At 42.2% G+C, this 16,989-nt stretch overlaps 1 protein-coding gene across 17 annotated transcripts in view; it reads left to right on the forward strand.

Moving 5' to 3' along the window:
- Positions 1–13,095, forward strand: part of CARD8 (caspase recruitment domain family member 8) — a 57,359-nt gene extending 44,264 nt beyond the window's left edge. For all 17 annotated transcript variants that reach the window (XM_058425152.1, XM_032169298.2, XM_058425153.1 and 14 more), the window contains 3 exons: positions 4,422–4,563; positions 8,363–8,407; positions 9,191–13,095. In XM_058425152.1, coding sequence (XP_058281135.1) covers positions 4,422–4,563; positions 8,363–8,407; positions 9,191–9,456 — 453 coding nt within the window. In that variant the 3' untranslated portion in view covers positions 9,457–13,095. The remainder of the gene's footprint in view (positions 1–4,421; positions 4,564–8,362; positions 8,408–9,190) is intronic.
- The last annotated feature ends 3,894 nt before the right edge of the window (positions 13,096–16,989 follow it).

Here is a 16,989-nt window from a genome sequence, read left to right on the forward strand (position 1 = left end):
CATTTAAAGCAGTGTGTAGAGGGAAATTTATAGCACGAAATGCCCACAGGAGAAAGCAGGAAAGATCTAAAATCAACACCCTAACATCACAATTAAAAGAACTAGAGAGGCAAGAGCAAACAAATTCAAAAACTAGCAGAAGGCAAGAAATAACTAAGATCAGAGCAGAACTGAAGGAGATAGACACACACACACACACACACACACACACACACACACACACACACACACAAACCCTTCAAAAAATCCATGAATCTAGGAGCTGGTTTTTTGAAAAGATCAGCAAAATTGATAGATCACTAGCAAGACTAATAAAGAAGAAAAGAGAAGAATCAAATAGACGCAATAAAAAATGATAAAGGGGAGATCACACCACTGATCCCACAGAAATACAAACTACCATCAGAGAATACTATAAACACCTCTACGCAAATGAACTAGAAAATCTAGAAGAAATGGATAAATTCCTGGACACATACACACTCCCAAGACTAAACCAGGAAGAAGTTGAATTGCTGAATAGACCAATAACAGGCTCTGAAACTGAGGCAATAATTCATAGCCTACCAACCAAAAAAAGTTCAAGACCAGATGGTTTCACAGCCGAATTCTACCAGAGGTACAAAAAGGAGCTGATACCATTCCTTCTGAAACTATTCCAATCAACAGAAAAAGAGGGAATCCTCCCTAACTCATTTTATGAGGCCAACATCATCCTGATACCAAAGCCTGGCAGAGACACAACAAAAAGAATTTTAGACCAATATCCCTGATGAACATGGATGCAAAAATCCTCAATAAAATACCAGCAAACCGAATCCAGCAGCACATCAAAAAGCTTATCCACCAAGATCAGGTTGGCTTCATTCCTGGGATGCAAGGCTGGCTCAACATATGCAAGTCAATAAACCTAATCCATCACATAAACAGAACCAAAGACAAAAACCACATGATTATCTCAATAGATGCAGAAAAGGCCTTCGACAACATTCAACAGCCTTTCATACTAAAAACTCTGAATAAACTAGGTATTGATGGAATGTATCTCAAAACAATAAGAGCTATTTATGACAAACCCACAGCCAGTATCATACTGAATGGGCAAAAACTGGAAGCATTCCCTTTGAAAACTGGCACAAGACAGAGATGCCCTCTCTCACCACTCCTATTCAACAGAGTGTTGGAAGTTCTGGCCAGGGCAATCAGGCAAGAGAAAGAAATAAAGGGTATTCAATTAGGAAAAGAGGAAGTCAAATTGTCCCTGTTTGCAGAAGACATGATTGTATATTTAGAAAACCCCATCGTCTCAGCCCAAAATCTCCTTAAGCTGATAAGCAACTTCAGCAAAGTCTCAGGATACAAAATCAATGTGCAAAAATTGCAAGCATTCCTCCACACCAATAACAGACAGAGAGCCAAATCGTGAGTGAACTCCCATTCACAATTGCTTCAAAGAGTATAAAATACCTAGGAATCCAACTTGCAAGGGATATGAAGGACCTCTTCAAGGAGAACTTCAAGGAGAACTACAAACCACTGCTCAACGAAATAAAAGAGGATACAAACAAATGGAAGAACATTCCATGCCCATGGAAATTGTGAAAGAATCAGTATTGTGAAAATGGCCATACTGCCCAAGGTAATTTATAGATTCAATGCCATCTCCATTAAGCTACCAATGACTTTCTTCACAGAATTGGAAAAAACTACTTTAAAGTTCATATGGAACCAAAACAGAGCCCACATTGCCAAGACAATCCTAAGCGAAAATAACAAAGCTGGAGGCATCACGCTACCTGAGTTCAAACTATACTACAATGCTACAGTAACCAAGACAGCATACTACTGGTACCCAAACAGAGATATAGACCAATGGAACAGAATAGAGGCCTCAGAAATAACACCACATATCTACAACCATCTGATCTTTGACAAACGTGACAAAAACAAAAAATTGGGAAAGGATTCCCTATTTAATAAATGGTGCTGGGAAAAATGGCTACCCATATGTAGGAAGCTGAAACTGGATACCTTCCTTACACCTTATTCAAAAATTAATTCAGGATGGATTAAAGACTTAAATGTTAGACATAAAACCATAAAAACCCTAGAAGAAAACCTAGGCAATACCATTCAGGACATAGGCATGGGCAAGGAATTCATGACTAAAACACCAAAGCAATGGCAGCAAAAGCCAAAATTGACAAATGGGATCTAATTAAACTAAAGAGCTTCTGCACAGCAAAAGAAACTACCATCAGAGTGAACAAGCAACCTACAGAATGGGAGAAAATTTTTGCAATCTACTCATCTGACAAAGGGCTAATATCCAGAATCTACAAAGAACTTAAACAAATTTACAAGAAAAAATCAATCCCATCAAAAAGTGGGCAAAGGATATGAACAGACACTTTTGAAAAGAAGACATTTATGCAGCCAACAGACACATGAAAAAATGCTCATCATCACTGGTCATCAGAGAAATGAAAATCAAAACCACAATGAGATACCATCTCACACCAGTTAGAATGGTGATCATTAAAAAGTCAGGAAACAACAGGTACTGGAGAGAATGTGGAGAAATAGGAACACTTTTACACTGTTAGTGGGACTGTAAATTAGTTCACCCGTTGTGGAAGACAATGTGGTGATTCCTCAAGGATCTAGAGGTAGAAATACCATTTGACCCAGCAATCCCATCACTGGGTATATACCCAAAGGATTATAAATCATGCTACTATAAAGACGCATGCACATGCATGTTTATTGGGGCACTATTCACAATAGCAAAGACTTGGAACCAACCCAAATGTCCATCAGTGATAGACTGGATTAAGAAAATGTGGCATATATACACCATGGAATACTATGCAGCCATAAAAAAGGATGAGTTCATGTCCTTTGTAGGGATATGGCTGAAGCTGGAAACCATCATTCTGAGCAAACTATGGCAAGGACAGAAAACAGAACACCTCATGTTCTCACTCACAGGTGGGAATTGAACAATGAGAACACTTGGACGCAGGGCAGGGAGCATCACGCACTGGGGCCTGTCGTGGAGTTTGGGGCATGGGGGAGGGATAGCATTAGGAGAAATACCTAATGTAAATGATGAGTTAATGGGTGCAGCAAACCAACACAGGACATGTATCCATATGTAACAAACCTGCACATTGTGCACATGTACCCTAGAACTTAAAGTATAACAAAAAAAGAAAAAAAGAATTTTTAAATTACTGTTTTCCAAGAGTTGTAGGGCTTGTTTTCTAAAGAAACTAGAGATTTGCATGAACTAAACTTTTCCTAATTCTGTCCTGCCTATGAGGTTAGCTCCTATTCCCCAGGGCAGCTTTGGTTAGGAATCTTGGGGAAGTCAGGTGCAGAACGAAGAGAAGGAAGGACATGAAAGCACAGTGCTACATCTGACCCTTGGCTTCCCAGTGAGGCCAAGACAGACCTGATGAGCTGCCTTTGCCAGTTTTCCCCCATTTCTGTACAGTCTGAGATTCTGAGTTAGTAGCGTTATTATTTTGTTTGTTTGTTTGTTTTTGAGATGGAATATCGCTCTTGTCGCCCAGGCTGGAGTGCAGTGGCGTCAACTTGGCTCACTGCAACCTCCATCTCCCGGGTTCAAGCGATTCTCCTGCCTCAGCCTCCCAAGAACCTGGGATTATAGGCACCCACCACCATGCCCAGCTAATTGGTTATATTTTTAGTAGAGACGGGGTTTCACCATGTTGGCCAGGCTGGTCTCAAACTCCTGACCTCAGGTGATCTGCCTGTCACGGCCTCCCAAAGTGCTGAAATTACAGGTGTGAGTCACTGTGCCTGGCCAACACCTCAAATTTTTATACTCAGTTCAGATCATTTTTCTCTGACTCATGGGGTGTTGAGAGCTAGGTTACTCTTGCTTTCATAGAATGAAATTATTTCCTAACATTGTACATTTAAAAGGATGTTTACCAGCTGGGCACAGTGGCTCATGCCTATAATCCTAACACTTTGGGAGGCTGAGTGGGAGGCGGATCATGAGGTCAGGAGTTCGAGACCAGCCTGGCCAATATGGTCTCTACTAAAAATACAAAAATTAGCTGGGCATGGTGGTACACACTTGTAATCTCAGCTACTGGGGAGATTCAAGGAGAATCGCTTGAACCTGGGAGTTGGAGGTTGCAGTGAGCTGAGATTGCGCTACTGCACTCCAGCCTGGGTGACAGAGCAAGACCCCGTCTCAAAACAGAAACAAAAACAAAAACAAAAACAGGATGTTCAGGATGTTTACCTCTCTCCCTCTGTTTCCCCCTCAACCAGCCATGACATTGTGTAGAAAACAGGGGTTAAGTTCCATTGGCTAGTTCACCGTAGGGAGCCGGGCCTTTCCACCCTCCACTGCTTCAAGTCAACTGTTGTGTTTCCTCTAGGAGTTGAAATTGTCCTACAGGAGCCCTGGAGAAATCCAGCACTTCTCAAAATTCTATGCTGGGCAGATGAAAGAACCCATTCAACTTGAAATTACTGAAAAAAGACATGAGACTTTGGTCTGGAAGACTGTGCTGAAGCCAGGTAGGTGAGTGGGTGAGGCTGGCATTTTAGGTGAGGGGAAAATGCACCTCTACCATTGGATGTCAAAGGTGAAAGCCTGTTTATGATTCCAGCCCAGATAAGAACTCCATTGTCAGTGTATCGCCAATGTGAGGAAGACGAAAGTGATGGCCGTGGTTTATCCATAGGAAGTGAAATGCTCAAGGGGCCAGAGAATGGGGATGGCCATGGGAGTGGAAACCCCTCACACCTGGGGGTAAAGAACAGGAGATTTTTTTTTTTTCGGAGTCTTGCTGTGTTGCCCACGCTGGAGTGCAGTGATGCGATCTCGGCTCACTGCAACCTCTGCCTCCTGGTTCAAGTGATTCTCCTGCCTCAGTCTCCCGAGTAGCTGGGATTACAGATGCGCGCCACCACTCTTGGCTAATTTTTTTATTTTTAGTAGAGATGGGGGTTTGCTCTGTTGGCCGAGCTGGTCTCAAACTCCTACCTCAAGTGATCCACCCACCTCGGCCTCCCAAAGCATTGGGATTACAGGAATGAGCCACCGCGCCTGGCTAAAAACAGGAAATTTAGAATTTTAGGTCAGAACGAACCTAAAGACTACTTCATTCCATTTTCTGCACAATTTAATAATTTCTTCCATACTCACCTTTCTTATTTTTGGGGGTGTCATATTCCTTCAGATAGTCTGATGAAAAATCCTGTAAAATGTTTCATTCATTCATACAAACTCAACATCGTAAATATAATTTCATGGAATTTAGAAACTCCCAGAAAAGTTATCGAAGATCTCCTTATAGGTCCTTGAATCTCTGTGGATACACTTAAGTGTCTCCAATACTTGCAAATATCATCCTCTGTTTGAATACCTACAATGATGCAGAAATCAGTGTCTTCCATTGCAGCAGATCATTATCTTCGGTACCACATTAGGAAAATTTCAGTACGGCTCTATCAAGAGAAGGACATTAAGATAACACTTGCATAGGAACTGTAAATTGCTTTAACCTTTTAGGTAGTAATATGTACATACATTAATTTAAATATTGCCCCTTGTGGCCAGGATTGGTGGCTCATGTGCTTTAGGAGGCTGAGGCGAGAGGATCACTTGAGGTCAGGAGTTCGAGACCAGCCTAGGCAACATGGTGAAACCCCATCTCTACAAAAAATACAAAAATTAGCTGGGCGTGGTAGTATGTGCCTGTAGCCCCAGCTACTTGGAGGCTGAGGTGGTTGGCTCACTTGACCCCAGAGGGAGGAGGGAGCAGTGAGCCGAGTTTGTACCACTGCACTTCAGCCTGAGTGACAGAGCGAGACCCTGTCTCAAAAAAGAAAAAAAAATTGTCGCTTGAACAAAAACCACTTTTAGAAATCTATACTATAATATGAGTACACATATGAAGGGAAATTATATGCAGTGATATTCCTTGAAGCATTACTTGTAGGGAGGGAAAAATGAACCCAACGTGAATGCCCAGGAATCTGGGAATAGTTGAACAAACGTATGCAGTCTTTTGGAATATGAGTACCTTGTAGAATATTTTGGAACAATTTCAAATGGGTTTTGCCTGTTTCTGCTCATGTATTTTAGTATTTGGGGAAAATACTGTTATAGCGTTGATGGTATTGGCTAATCCAGCCCTTGTGGTCGTCAGTCACTGGTCTTCCTTCTTTCACTGAATTCTCCCAATCCCATCACCCCTTAGTGTCTAGACAGCTGCAGATCAGGCCGGGTGCGGTGGCTCACACCTGTAATCTCAACACTTGGGGAGGCCAAGGCGGGCAGATCACCTAAGGTCAGGAGTTCGAGACCAGCCTGACCAACATGGCAAAACCCCATCTCTACTAAAAATACAAAAATTAGCTGGGCGTGGTGGCACGCGCTTGTAGTCCTAAATACTCAGGAGGCTGAGTCAGGAGAATCGCTTGAACCCGACGGAGGTTGCAGTGAGTCCAGATCCCGCCATTGCACTCCAGCCTGGGTGAGAGAGCAAGACGCTGTCTCAAGAAAAAAAAAAAAAAGATTTTTCGTGGTTTAGATTTATTTATTTATTTATTTATTTTTTATTTTTATTTATTTATTTTTTAGATGGGGTCTCACTCTGTTGCCAGGCTGGAGTGCAATGGCACAATCTCGGCTCAGTGCAACCTCTGCCCCCTGGGTTCAAGTGATTCTCCTGACTCACCTTCCCGAGTAGCTGGGACTACAGGCACGCACCACCATGCCCGGCTAATTTTTGTATTTTTAGTAGAGACGGGGTTTCACCATGTGGGCCAGAATGGTCTCGATCTCTTGACCTTGTGATCTGCCCATCTCGGCCTCCCAAAGTGCTGGGATTACAGGCATGAGCCAATGCACCTGGCCTAGATTTAATCTTTCATTAAAAAAAGATTACAGGTGGCTCAAGTCTGTAATCCCAGCACTTTCGGAGGCCAAGGTGGGTGGATCACTTGAGGTCAGGAGTTCAAGACCAGCCTGGCCAACATGGTGAAACCCCATCTCTACTAAAATACAAAAATTAGCCAGGCATGATGGAGGGTGCCTCTAGTCCCAGCTACTCGGGAGGCTAAAGCACCAGAATCACTTGAACCCGCAAGGCGGAGGTTGTAGCGAGCTGAGATGGGGCCACTGCACTCCAGCCTGGGCAACAAGAGGGAAACTCTGTCTCAAAAAAAAAAAAAAAATTTCCAGGTGTCATGACCATGCTAATTCCTTAATAGGGAAATTCTGGATGAAATGGGGAGACTGTGGGTGGCTGGGCCTCTGGATGAATGTGCTGTTCCATGAAGCTGATGTTCTTCCTGGAAGTCAAATGACCAGAAACCCAATTTTTGGACCTCACAGTCAATGGGAGACTCAGATTCATCAGATTCATTCCGTGTTGGTGACGTGGAGACTGAGCTGCTACCAACAGGGGGTCACAAAATTCGTCAGAACTTTAAGCAACATCAGGGATTTTAGATAAAAGTGTAAGACCATGTTGAAGGCCTCCTGGGAAACACCATTTCAATTATTTTCAAATTGATAGCTCCAATTGTCAAATCTTCTATTAACTTATAAGTCCTGGTACCAACACGTATAAAAATTTGCTCCTGTGATGTTGATAGTTTATGTCTAAAACACATGTACCTTGACTATAATTTAGATAAGACAGTATGGTATGATATTATTGTAACCCTCAGAGTTCCTGAGACATTCACTTGTGCATAGAAAGAATATTGGAAAAATGGGCTGGGCGTGATGGCTTATGCCTATAATTCCGGCACTTTGGGAGGCCAAGGTTGGCGGATCACCTGAGTTCAGGAGTTCGAGACCAGACTGGCCAACATGGTGAAACCCTGTCTCTACTAAAAATACAAAAATCAGTCGGGCATGGTGACGCATGCCTGTAATCCCAGCTACTCGGGAGGCTGAGGCAGGAGAATTGCTTGAACCTGGGAAGCAGAGGTTGCAGAAATTGGGCCACTGCAATCTAGCCAGGGCAACAGAGCGAGACTCTGTCTCAAAAAGAAAGGAAAGAAATAAAGGAGGGAGGGAGGGAGGGCGGGAGGGAAGGAATGAAGGAAGGAAGGGAAGGAAGGAAGGAATAAAGAACATTGGAAAAATGTTTTCTTTTCTGTGATACATTTCCTGAATGGGCAGTGAGTGGCTCATGGCTTAATGGGGTTTCATTAGTATATTAGTGTGCCAAACAAGATCCCTGCCTTATAAAATATGTAGAATTAAATTATTCTAGTTGGCTCACGAAAGACTAGAAAAGTTGAGTTAAGGTATATGATTCATTGTATGTCATCTCCAATTCTTCCTCTTTTGTAGTGGATATCCAGCTTGGAGCTGCATCAGCCCCTCCTGCCTTCTCAGGTTAGTGAAATGTTTACACTAAAGCTAGGGGGATGTATCTAATATCAAGAGGCCTTTGAGTGCTTTGACATCACAAAGTGAGGCTCCATTCCTTCTAACCTTGTCATTTACAAAGAACAAGCAATGCCAGAGAAAACACAAACAATGAGTATGATTTACTTACGGGAGGGTGTGAGGACATCACGGCCACACAAAGGAGCAGGCGACAGCAAATTATTGGGGTAAATATCTTGCATCTGGGGAACTGTAAGTTAAAGTTCTATATTGAACTTTGAGAGGGATATAGTAAATATGAGACTAGAAAGTTAATCAAGAACCGGAAGTAAAATATCCAAAAGGAAATGAACGTGGGCTAGGCAACACCACAAGATAAAGAGCCATCCCTGGTTGGGCGCCGTGGCTCATGCCTGTAATCCCAGCACTTTGGGAGGCCGAGGCGGGTGGATCACCTGAGGTCAGGAGTTCAAGACCAGGCTGACCAACTTGGTGAAACACTGCCACTACTAAAAATACAAAAATTAGCCAGGTATGGTGGTGCATGCGTGTAATCCCAGCTACTTGGGAGGCTGAGGTAGGAGAATCACTTGAACCCAGGAGGCAGAGGTTGCGGTGAGCTGAGATTGTGCTATTGCACTCCAGCTTGGGCAACAAGTGAAACTCCGTCTCCAAAAAAAAAAAAAAAAGACCATCCGCCACCCTGGAATTATGAATCTTCGTTTGGTGCAGATCCTAAATCCTATAAGAGAGCAATTCTCAGAGTCTGCAACACCCGCTTTCATCCAGGTGCAGCCTTTGTGAAGGAGAACCACCGGCAACTCCAAGCCAGGATGGGGGACCTGAAAGGGGTGCTTGATGATCTCCAAGACAATGAGGTTCTCACTGAGAATGAGAAGGAGCTGGTGGAGCAGGCAAAGACACGGCAGAGCAAGAACGACAGCCTGCTGACCATGGTGGAGAAGAAAGGGGACCGGGCCCTCGAGCTGCTCTTCAGAAGCCTCAGTGAAAGGGACCCTTACCTCGTGTCCTATCTTAGACAGCAGAATTTGTAAAATGAGTCAGTTAGATAGTCTGGAAGAGAGAATCCAGCATTCTTACTGGAAATGGATAAACAGAAATGTGATCATTGATTTCAGTGTCCAAGACAGAAGAAGACGGGGTAACATCTATCACACAGGCTTTCAGGACAGACTTGTAACCTGGCATGTACCTATTGACTGTATCCTCATGCATTTTCCTCAAGAATATCTGAAGAAGGTAGTAATATTCCTTTTAAATTTTTTCCAACCATGGCTTGATATATCACTATTTTATCCATTGACATGTTTCTTGAAGACCCAAGATAAAGGATGTCCAGATAGGTGTGTTGATGAATGATGGGGCCTGGAAAGGCGACTTTTCCTGATTAATGTGAAAAGTAATTCCTATGGACACTCCATTTGAAGTATCACCTTCTCATAACTAAAAGCAGAAAAGCTAACAAAAGCTTCTTAGCCGAGGACACTCAAGGCATACATGATGATAGTCTTTTTTTTTTTTTGTATGTTAGGACTTCAACACTTTATCTGTGGCTACTATTGTTAGAATAATGTAAATGTATTTGCTGAAAGAGAGCACAAAAATGGGAGAAAATGCAAACATGAGCAGAAAATCTTTTCCCACTGGTGTGTAGCCTGCTACAAGGAGTTGTTGGGTTAAATGTTCATGGTCACCTCCAAGGAATACTGAGATGCAATGTGGTAAATCAACACCACAGAACCACCAAAAAGAAAATGAGGGTAATTCAGCTTATTCTGAGACAGGCATTCCTGCCAAATTTTTTGTACCATACAAAAAATAAGCCAACTCTGACATTTGGATTCTACCATAGACTCTGTCATTTTGTAGCCATTTCAGCTGCCTTTTGATTAATGTTTTCATGGCACACGTACTTCCATCCTTTTACGTTTAATCCGTTTAAAACAAGTTCCTAGTAGACACCGTCTGGTTGAGTGTTTTTTATGGTGTATTTTGAACCCATTCTGATAGTCTCTTTTAACTGGAAAATTTCAATTACTTACGTTAATGTAATTATTAATATGTTAGGATTTATCCTCAGTCAGCCAGTTTGTTATGTCTTTTCTATTCTACTATTATCACATTTTGTACCACTTAAAATGGAATCTAGGCACTTTATCACCATTTAGATCCTATTACCTTTTCTCATCTAGGATATAGTTATCTTCTATATGATCTTTCTGTATCTTAAAACCCATCAATAAATTATTATATATTTTATACTTTTAATCACTCAGAAGACTTAAAAAACTCATGAGGAGAAGAATCTGTTATGTTTTTCCAGATATTTATACCATTTCTGTTGTTCTTCCTTCATTATTTTCCAAATTTCATTCTGCAATTTTCCACTTCGTCTGAAAGACGCTTTTTAGTTCTTTTAGAGTGGTTCTGATAGGTATGGATTCTCCTATTTTTTTCTGCCTCTGAGGACATCTTTTTCTCACCTTCATTCTCAGTGATGTTTTTTGCTTGATGTAGTATTTTTAGTTGATGTTGTTTTCTGTTCAGCAATTTCCTTTTGGCTTCCATATTTCCTGATGAGAAATCTGCAGTCATTCAAATTGTTTTTTCCCTGTATGTAGTGTGTCATTTTTCTCTGGCAGATTTCAAGGTATTTTTGTTTATCTTTAGTTTTTAGCCATTTCATTATGTTGGGAATGAGTTTCCTTGTTTTATTCCCTTTGGTATTTGCTCCAATTCATAAATTTGCAGTTTTATGTCTTTTACCAAACTTAGAGGTTTTCAGCCTAATTTCTAAAAATACTTTTTATTAGCCTGATTTTCGTCTTTATAGGAAATAGTTTAAGTGATGACAAGTTCCAATAGCTTATATGCCCAGAAGGCCTTCAAAATAAGAATTTTGAAAGGATACAGAAAACAAACTTTTATATCCTTCTCATGTTTTCTACTGTAAAATTCATATGTTTTGCTACTCTAAACCTAGTTTGAAATAAACAATCTTGAGAATAGATGAAAATTTTGATGAGTAGTGGAATTCTTTTAAATGGAAACCTCCTTCCATGTGATTTTCCTTGCCATCTAGAAATAAACCATAGTATTTATGTTGAATCAATCAATATTATATTTTGTTTTTTTCCTCCTTCTGAAACTCTTATTGTGGAAATGTTAGACTTTTATGTTTTCCTAAATATCTCTGATATTCTACTTATTTAGGACATCTTTTCATTTTTTCCATTATTCTGACTGGGTAATTTTAATTTGTCTATTTTCAAATTTGCTGGAATGTTCACCTGCTGTTATCTGTGTTGTCCCACTGAGTGCATTCACCACCTTTTAAATTTTGGTCACTGTATGTATGAGTTCTAAAATTTCCATTTTGTTGTTCTCTATATTTTAAATTTCTTGGCTTATATTCTATTTTCCTGCAAATGTGTTAGCATTTGCTTGTTTGAGCTTTTTTTCTTTTTTTCAAGACAGGGTCTCAACTCTGTTAACCAGGCTGGAGTGCAGTGGTGCGATCTCAGCTCACTGCAACCTCTGCCCACTGGTTCAAGCGATTCTTGTGCCTCAGCCTCCTGAGTAGCTGGGATTACAGGCATGCACCACCACAGCCCAGCTAATTTTTTTGTATTTTTAGTAGAGACAGAGTTTTGCTATGTTGGCCAGGCTGGTTTTGAACTCCTGGCCTCAAGTGATCCACCCACCTCAGCCTCCCAAAGTGCTGGGATTACAGGCCACTACACCTGGCACGTTCGAGTATTTTTTTTTTTTTTTTTGAGATGGAGTCTCGCTCTGTCATCCAGGCTGGAGTGCAGTGGTGTGATCTCAGCTCACTGCAGCCTCTGTCTCCTGGGCTCAAGCCATTCTCTTACCTCAGCCTCCTGAGTAGCTGGGACTATAGGTGCATGCCACCACACCCGGCTAATTTTTTTAAAAAATATTTTTAGTAGAGACAGGGTTTCACCATGTTGGCCAGGATGGTCTCGATCTCCTGACCTCATGATCCACCCGCCTTGGCCTTCCAAAGTGCCGGGATTACAGGCATGAGCCACCGCGCCTGGCCTCATTTGAGTATTTTTATAATGTCTCTTTTAAAGTCTTTGTCAGATAATTCCACCGTACATGTTATTCAGTGTTTGGTGTCCACTGAGTTGTCATTTGCCGGACAAGTGGAGATTTTGCAGCTCATCCTTGGATTCTCAGTAGTTTTGATATGTACCCTCGACATGTGAATGTTATCTTGTGAGGCTCTGTGTTTTATTTGTGTCCAACAGAAGATATTTATTATTTATTTGGTTTTCTGTGAACTGAGGTCTTAATATCAGCTCATTTTAAAAGTCTTTGCGGTGGTATTCGGATCTATCCTGTGTGTGCCTGTGAGATTGGGTGCAGTGTATCCTGTTAGTTCCATTCTCAGGGCATTTGAATGTGAATTAGGACCAGCGCAATGAATGCTCAAGTTGGGGTTGGGCGTTAAGAGTTCATAAAAGTCTTTATATGCTCAGATTCCGCAGCTTCATCCTCTTCATCATTGTGATAGTGAGGACAGTGGAATTTTGCAGTTGTCTGTACCTTATCTTGAAGTAGAACTAAATTGTTACATTTGAAGAATGTACTTCATAGATTTACAAAAATAAAAAAATAGGTTAATGTTATTAAAACAAAAAGGCACAAATTTTTAGAAGTTAAATTGATTTATTTGAGTATGCTAAATTAAAAATAGAAGGCCGGTTGCAGTGGCTCACGCCTGTAATCCCAGCACTTTGGGAGGCTGAGGTGGGTGAATCAGATGAGGCCAGGAGCTCGAGACCAGCCTGGCCAACATGGTGAAACCCCGTCTCTACTAAAAATACAAAAATTAGCCAGGCATGGTGGTGCAGGTCTGTAATCCCAGCTGCTCGGGAGGCTATGGCATGAGAATCACTTGAGCCTGGGAGGCAGGGGTTGCAGTGAGCCAAGATCACACTACTGCATTTCAGCCTGGCTGACAGAGTCTCACTCTGTCTCAAAAAAAAAAAAAAAAAAAAAAACGACAAAAAAAGAAGAAGTTCATTAGACTGAAGCCACTAAGAAGAAGATGTAAATATCAGGTGGTATTTATAATACATAAAAATGATTTCAACATGAGTAAACAAACAGAAAACTCCTTGTGAAAAATGGGCAAAGGTTATGAGTAAAATTTTACAGTTTGTAAATCGCAATGGACAATGAACAAAAGTAGAATTTCATATGTCTAGTTATCAGAAACCTCATATTAAAAACCATAAAAATACTACATTTTATATTCATCAAACTTCCATTTATTAAGTCAGTAATGCCTACTACTGGTGAGTATATGGAGCACAAATGTTAAGTTCTGCTGTTGGTTAGGTAATGCTTGATTTTGGAAATTAATCTGAAGTTATACAGTGAAATTAAAGGTATGTATACTACCTTATCCTGCTCAGGCTGCCATAACAAAATACCATGGACTCAGTGGCTTAAACAGTAAAACTTTATTTTTTACAGTTCTGCAGGCTGGGAAGTCCTAGATAAATATTTGGCCAATTCAGCATGGTTGTTTTTTTTTCTTTTTTTCGGGGGGGGGGATAGAGTCTCTGTCGCCCAGGCTGGAGTGCAGTGGCATGATCTCGGCCCACTGCAACCTCCGCCTCCCGGGTTCAAGTGATTCTCCTGCCTCAGCCTCCTGAGTAGCTGGGATTACAGGTGCCCACCACCACGCCCAGCTAATTTTTGTATTTTTAGTAGAACAGAGAGGAGAAGGTTAGGGGTGAGTCAGAGGAAGTACAAGAGCAATTGCTAAGAGATGAGGTCGAACTGTTAGGAACCAGGAAAGCCTCCACACTTGTCACCCCACACATCAGGGCTGTCCAACAGAACTTTCTGCAGTGAAGGTGTTACCCTATGGAAGGTCCTGACTGTGAGTTGTTAGGGTTCTTGGTGTGTGGAACAAAGAATTGAACAAAATGCACAAACAAAGCAATAAAAGAGCGGAGTAACGAAAGCACAGATTTATGGAAGCAAAAGTACACTCCACAGAATCGGAGTGGGCTTGAGCAAGTGGCTCAAGAGCCCCGGACTGCAGTGCTCTTTAGAGTTTTCATTAAGCTAAAAGAATTTGGTGACACCCCTCGGTGCCCTTTAGAGGTCTTCAATTGGTTACACCCTATGAAGGATTGGCCCATGACCAATCAGAGGCTGAAGTGGAGACTTCTGTCTTGTGATCACAGGAGTGAGGATGTGGCCTGGATGCTGCCCAATCTTGCCTAGAACTGGCTGCACCTGCTTGTGCCTTAACTCTTGGTTACCCTAAATCCCTGTTATCCAGACTCATTGGGACTGCTCTAGATCTTCACTGTCCAATACAGTAGGCACTTCCTGAAATGTGCTGAGTTTTATTTCATTATAATTAATGTAATGCATCCACATGTGGCTAGCTGCTACTGTTCTATTGAAATGTAACTATACAAGTTCCCATGTTTCAAAACACCAAACTCTTCTGTAACTCCCCCAGTCTCCCAAAACATCTTATAAAAATCCTATAACAACTGGCTGGGGGCGGTGGCTCACGGCTGTAATCCCAGCACTTTGGGAGGCTGAGGCAGGTGGATCACTTGAGGTCAGGAGTTCGAGACCAGCCTGGCCAACGTGGTGAAACCCCGTCTCTACTAAAAATACAAAAATTAGCCAGGCGTGGTGGCGCACACCTGTAATCCCAGCTACTCGGGAGGCTGAGGCAGGAGAACTGCTTGAACTCAGGAGGTGGAGGTTGCAGTGAGCCAAGATTGTACCACTGCACCCCAGCCTGGGTGACAGAGTGAGACGCTGTCTCAAAAAATAAAAATAAAAATCCTATAACAACTGCACAATGCTCAAACGGCCCAATTCCCTACCTTTCCTTTTATACCTTACTACTACTACTCTTGTTGCTCCCATCATGCCTCACTCCCTACTCACACTTCCCAGACGGAGGTTACATGTGACATGGCAGCTGAGAGCCCAGACTCTGGGGCCCGATTGTGTGGGTCCAAATTCTGGTTCTAACACCTCTGGCCAAATTATTTAACCTCTCTGTAGTGCAGTTTCCTCATCTGTAAAATGGGGGTGTGACAGTAATGCTACCTCATAGGAATGTTGGGATGCCTCAACACAGCACTCATGTAAAGCAGAGATGGGTACAAGTAGCTTTATTATATATTATCTGTTTAACAATTGCATATGGGCCAGGCGCCTATAATGCCAGCACTTTGGGAGACTGAGGTGGGTGAATCACTTGAGGTCAGGAGTTCAAGACCAGCCTGGCCAACATGGTGAAACCCCTTCTCTACTAAAATTACAAAAATTAGCTGGGCGTGGTGGTGCACGCCTGTAATCCCAGCTACTCAGGAGGCTGAGGCAGGAGAATCGCTTGAACCCGGGAAGCAGAGGTTGAAATGAGCAGAGATCACTCCACTGCACTCCAGCCTGGGCAACAGCGTAAGACTCCATCTCAAAAACAAACAATTGTATATGGCTGAAACTTTCCATAATAAAACGTTTTTAAAAATAAGTACTTAGCATAGTCTCCAGCACACAGTAAGTGCTGATCTTGGCGTTAGCTTCAACACTCCGACTTTTCCTGACTATCCCCAGGTCCTCCTACAACCCAATTACTCTATAATACCTGTTTCCCCTATAATAACCCACTCTTCACAAACACTCAAATTAACCATAATGAGAGTTGCCAAATAAAATACAGGATGCCCAGCTAAATTTGAATTTCAGATAAACAACAGAGAGTAACTACAATATTATGCATTTTCTGAAATTAGAATTTAACTGGCCATTGCTTTCCTCCCAAATCTGGTAACTCTATCACTAAATGCCTTTGCCTACTGAGGAATCCCCAGTGCTTCCTAGAGGCTGCTACTGAGTTGGCCTTCTATAAATAGCAACAGAATTAACTTATATAATACCTCAATTCCCTTATAAAACTTCCAGCTTCTCCTTACAGCGCCAGTTCTTCCCAATCGCCTCCCAGTCGCTCCCATAAAGGACAACAGTCCCCTTTTCTTATACCTCCCCTTCTCCATGAAACCCCAATTCCCTCTGTAGTCACATCTGTCCCGTTTACCAGTACTGTCAACCGTGCCTGGCTTCCAGCAGGAGCTCTATAAATAACTGCAGAATGGCAAATAAGCTTAATACCCCAATTTTCCCTACTACTTTGGGAGGCTGAGGCGGGCGGATCCTACTGCGTTTCCACTTCCCCTTGAGCATCCCACGTACCTAGTAACATGTCGATTTCAATGATCTCCCCAAATCTGCTTATTACATAGGAATTCATCAAAACACTCTCCCTCCTTGAAAACATCCCATTTCCCCTAATATCACCCTAACTCCCCTTACCGCAAACTGATTCCTCTGGCACACTCTCCATCCCTCCAGTTCCCAGGCTGTTAGTCTAATTTCCCCCGCGAGGTCTCTAATCCCCGTTCCCTTCCACTCCAGAGTTACTGTGGCAACGCCAACCTTTGAATCCCCCTCTTGCGCGCTGAGCGGCTCGTAACCATGGAGACCGAAGCAGG

This window comes from Hylobates moloch, unplaced genomic scaffold (genome assembly GCF_009828535.3).
Source record: "Hylobates moloch isolate HMO894 unplaced genomic scaffold, HMol_V3 SCAFFOLD_12, whole genome shotgun sequence".
Lineage (NCBI taxonomy): Eukaryota > Metazoa > Chordata > Mammalia > Primates > Hylobatidae > Hylobates > Hylobates moloch.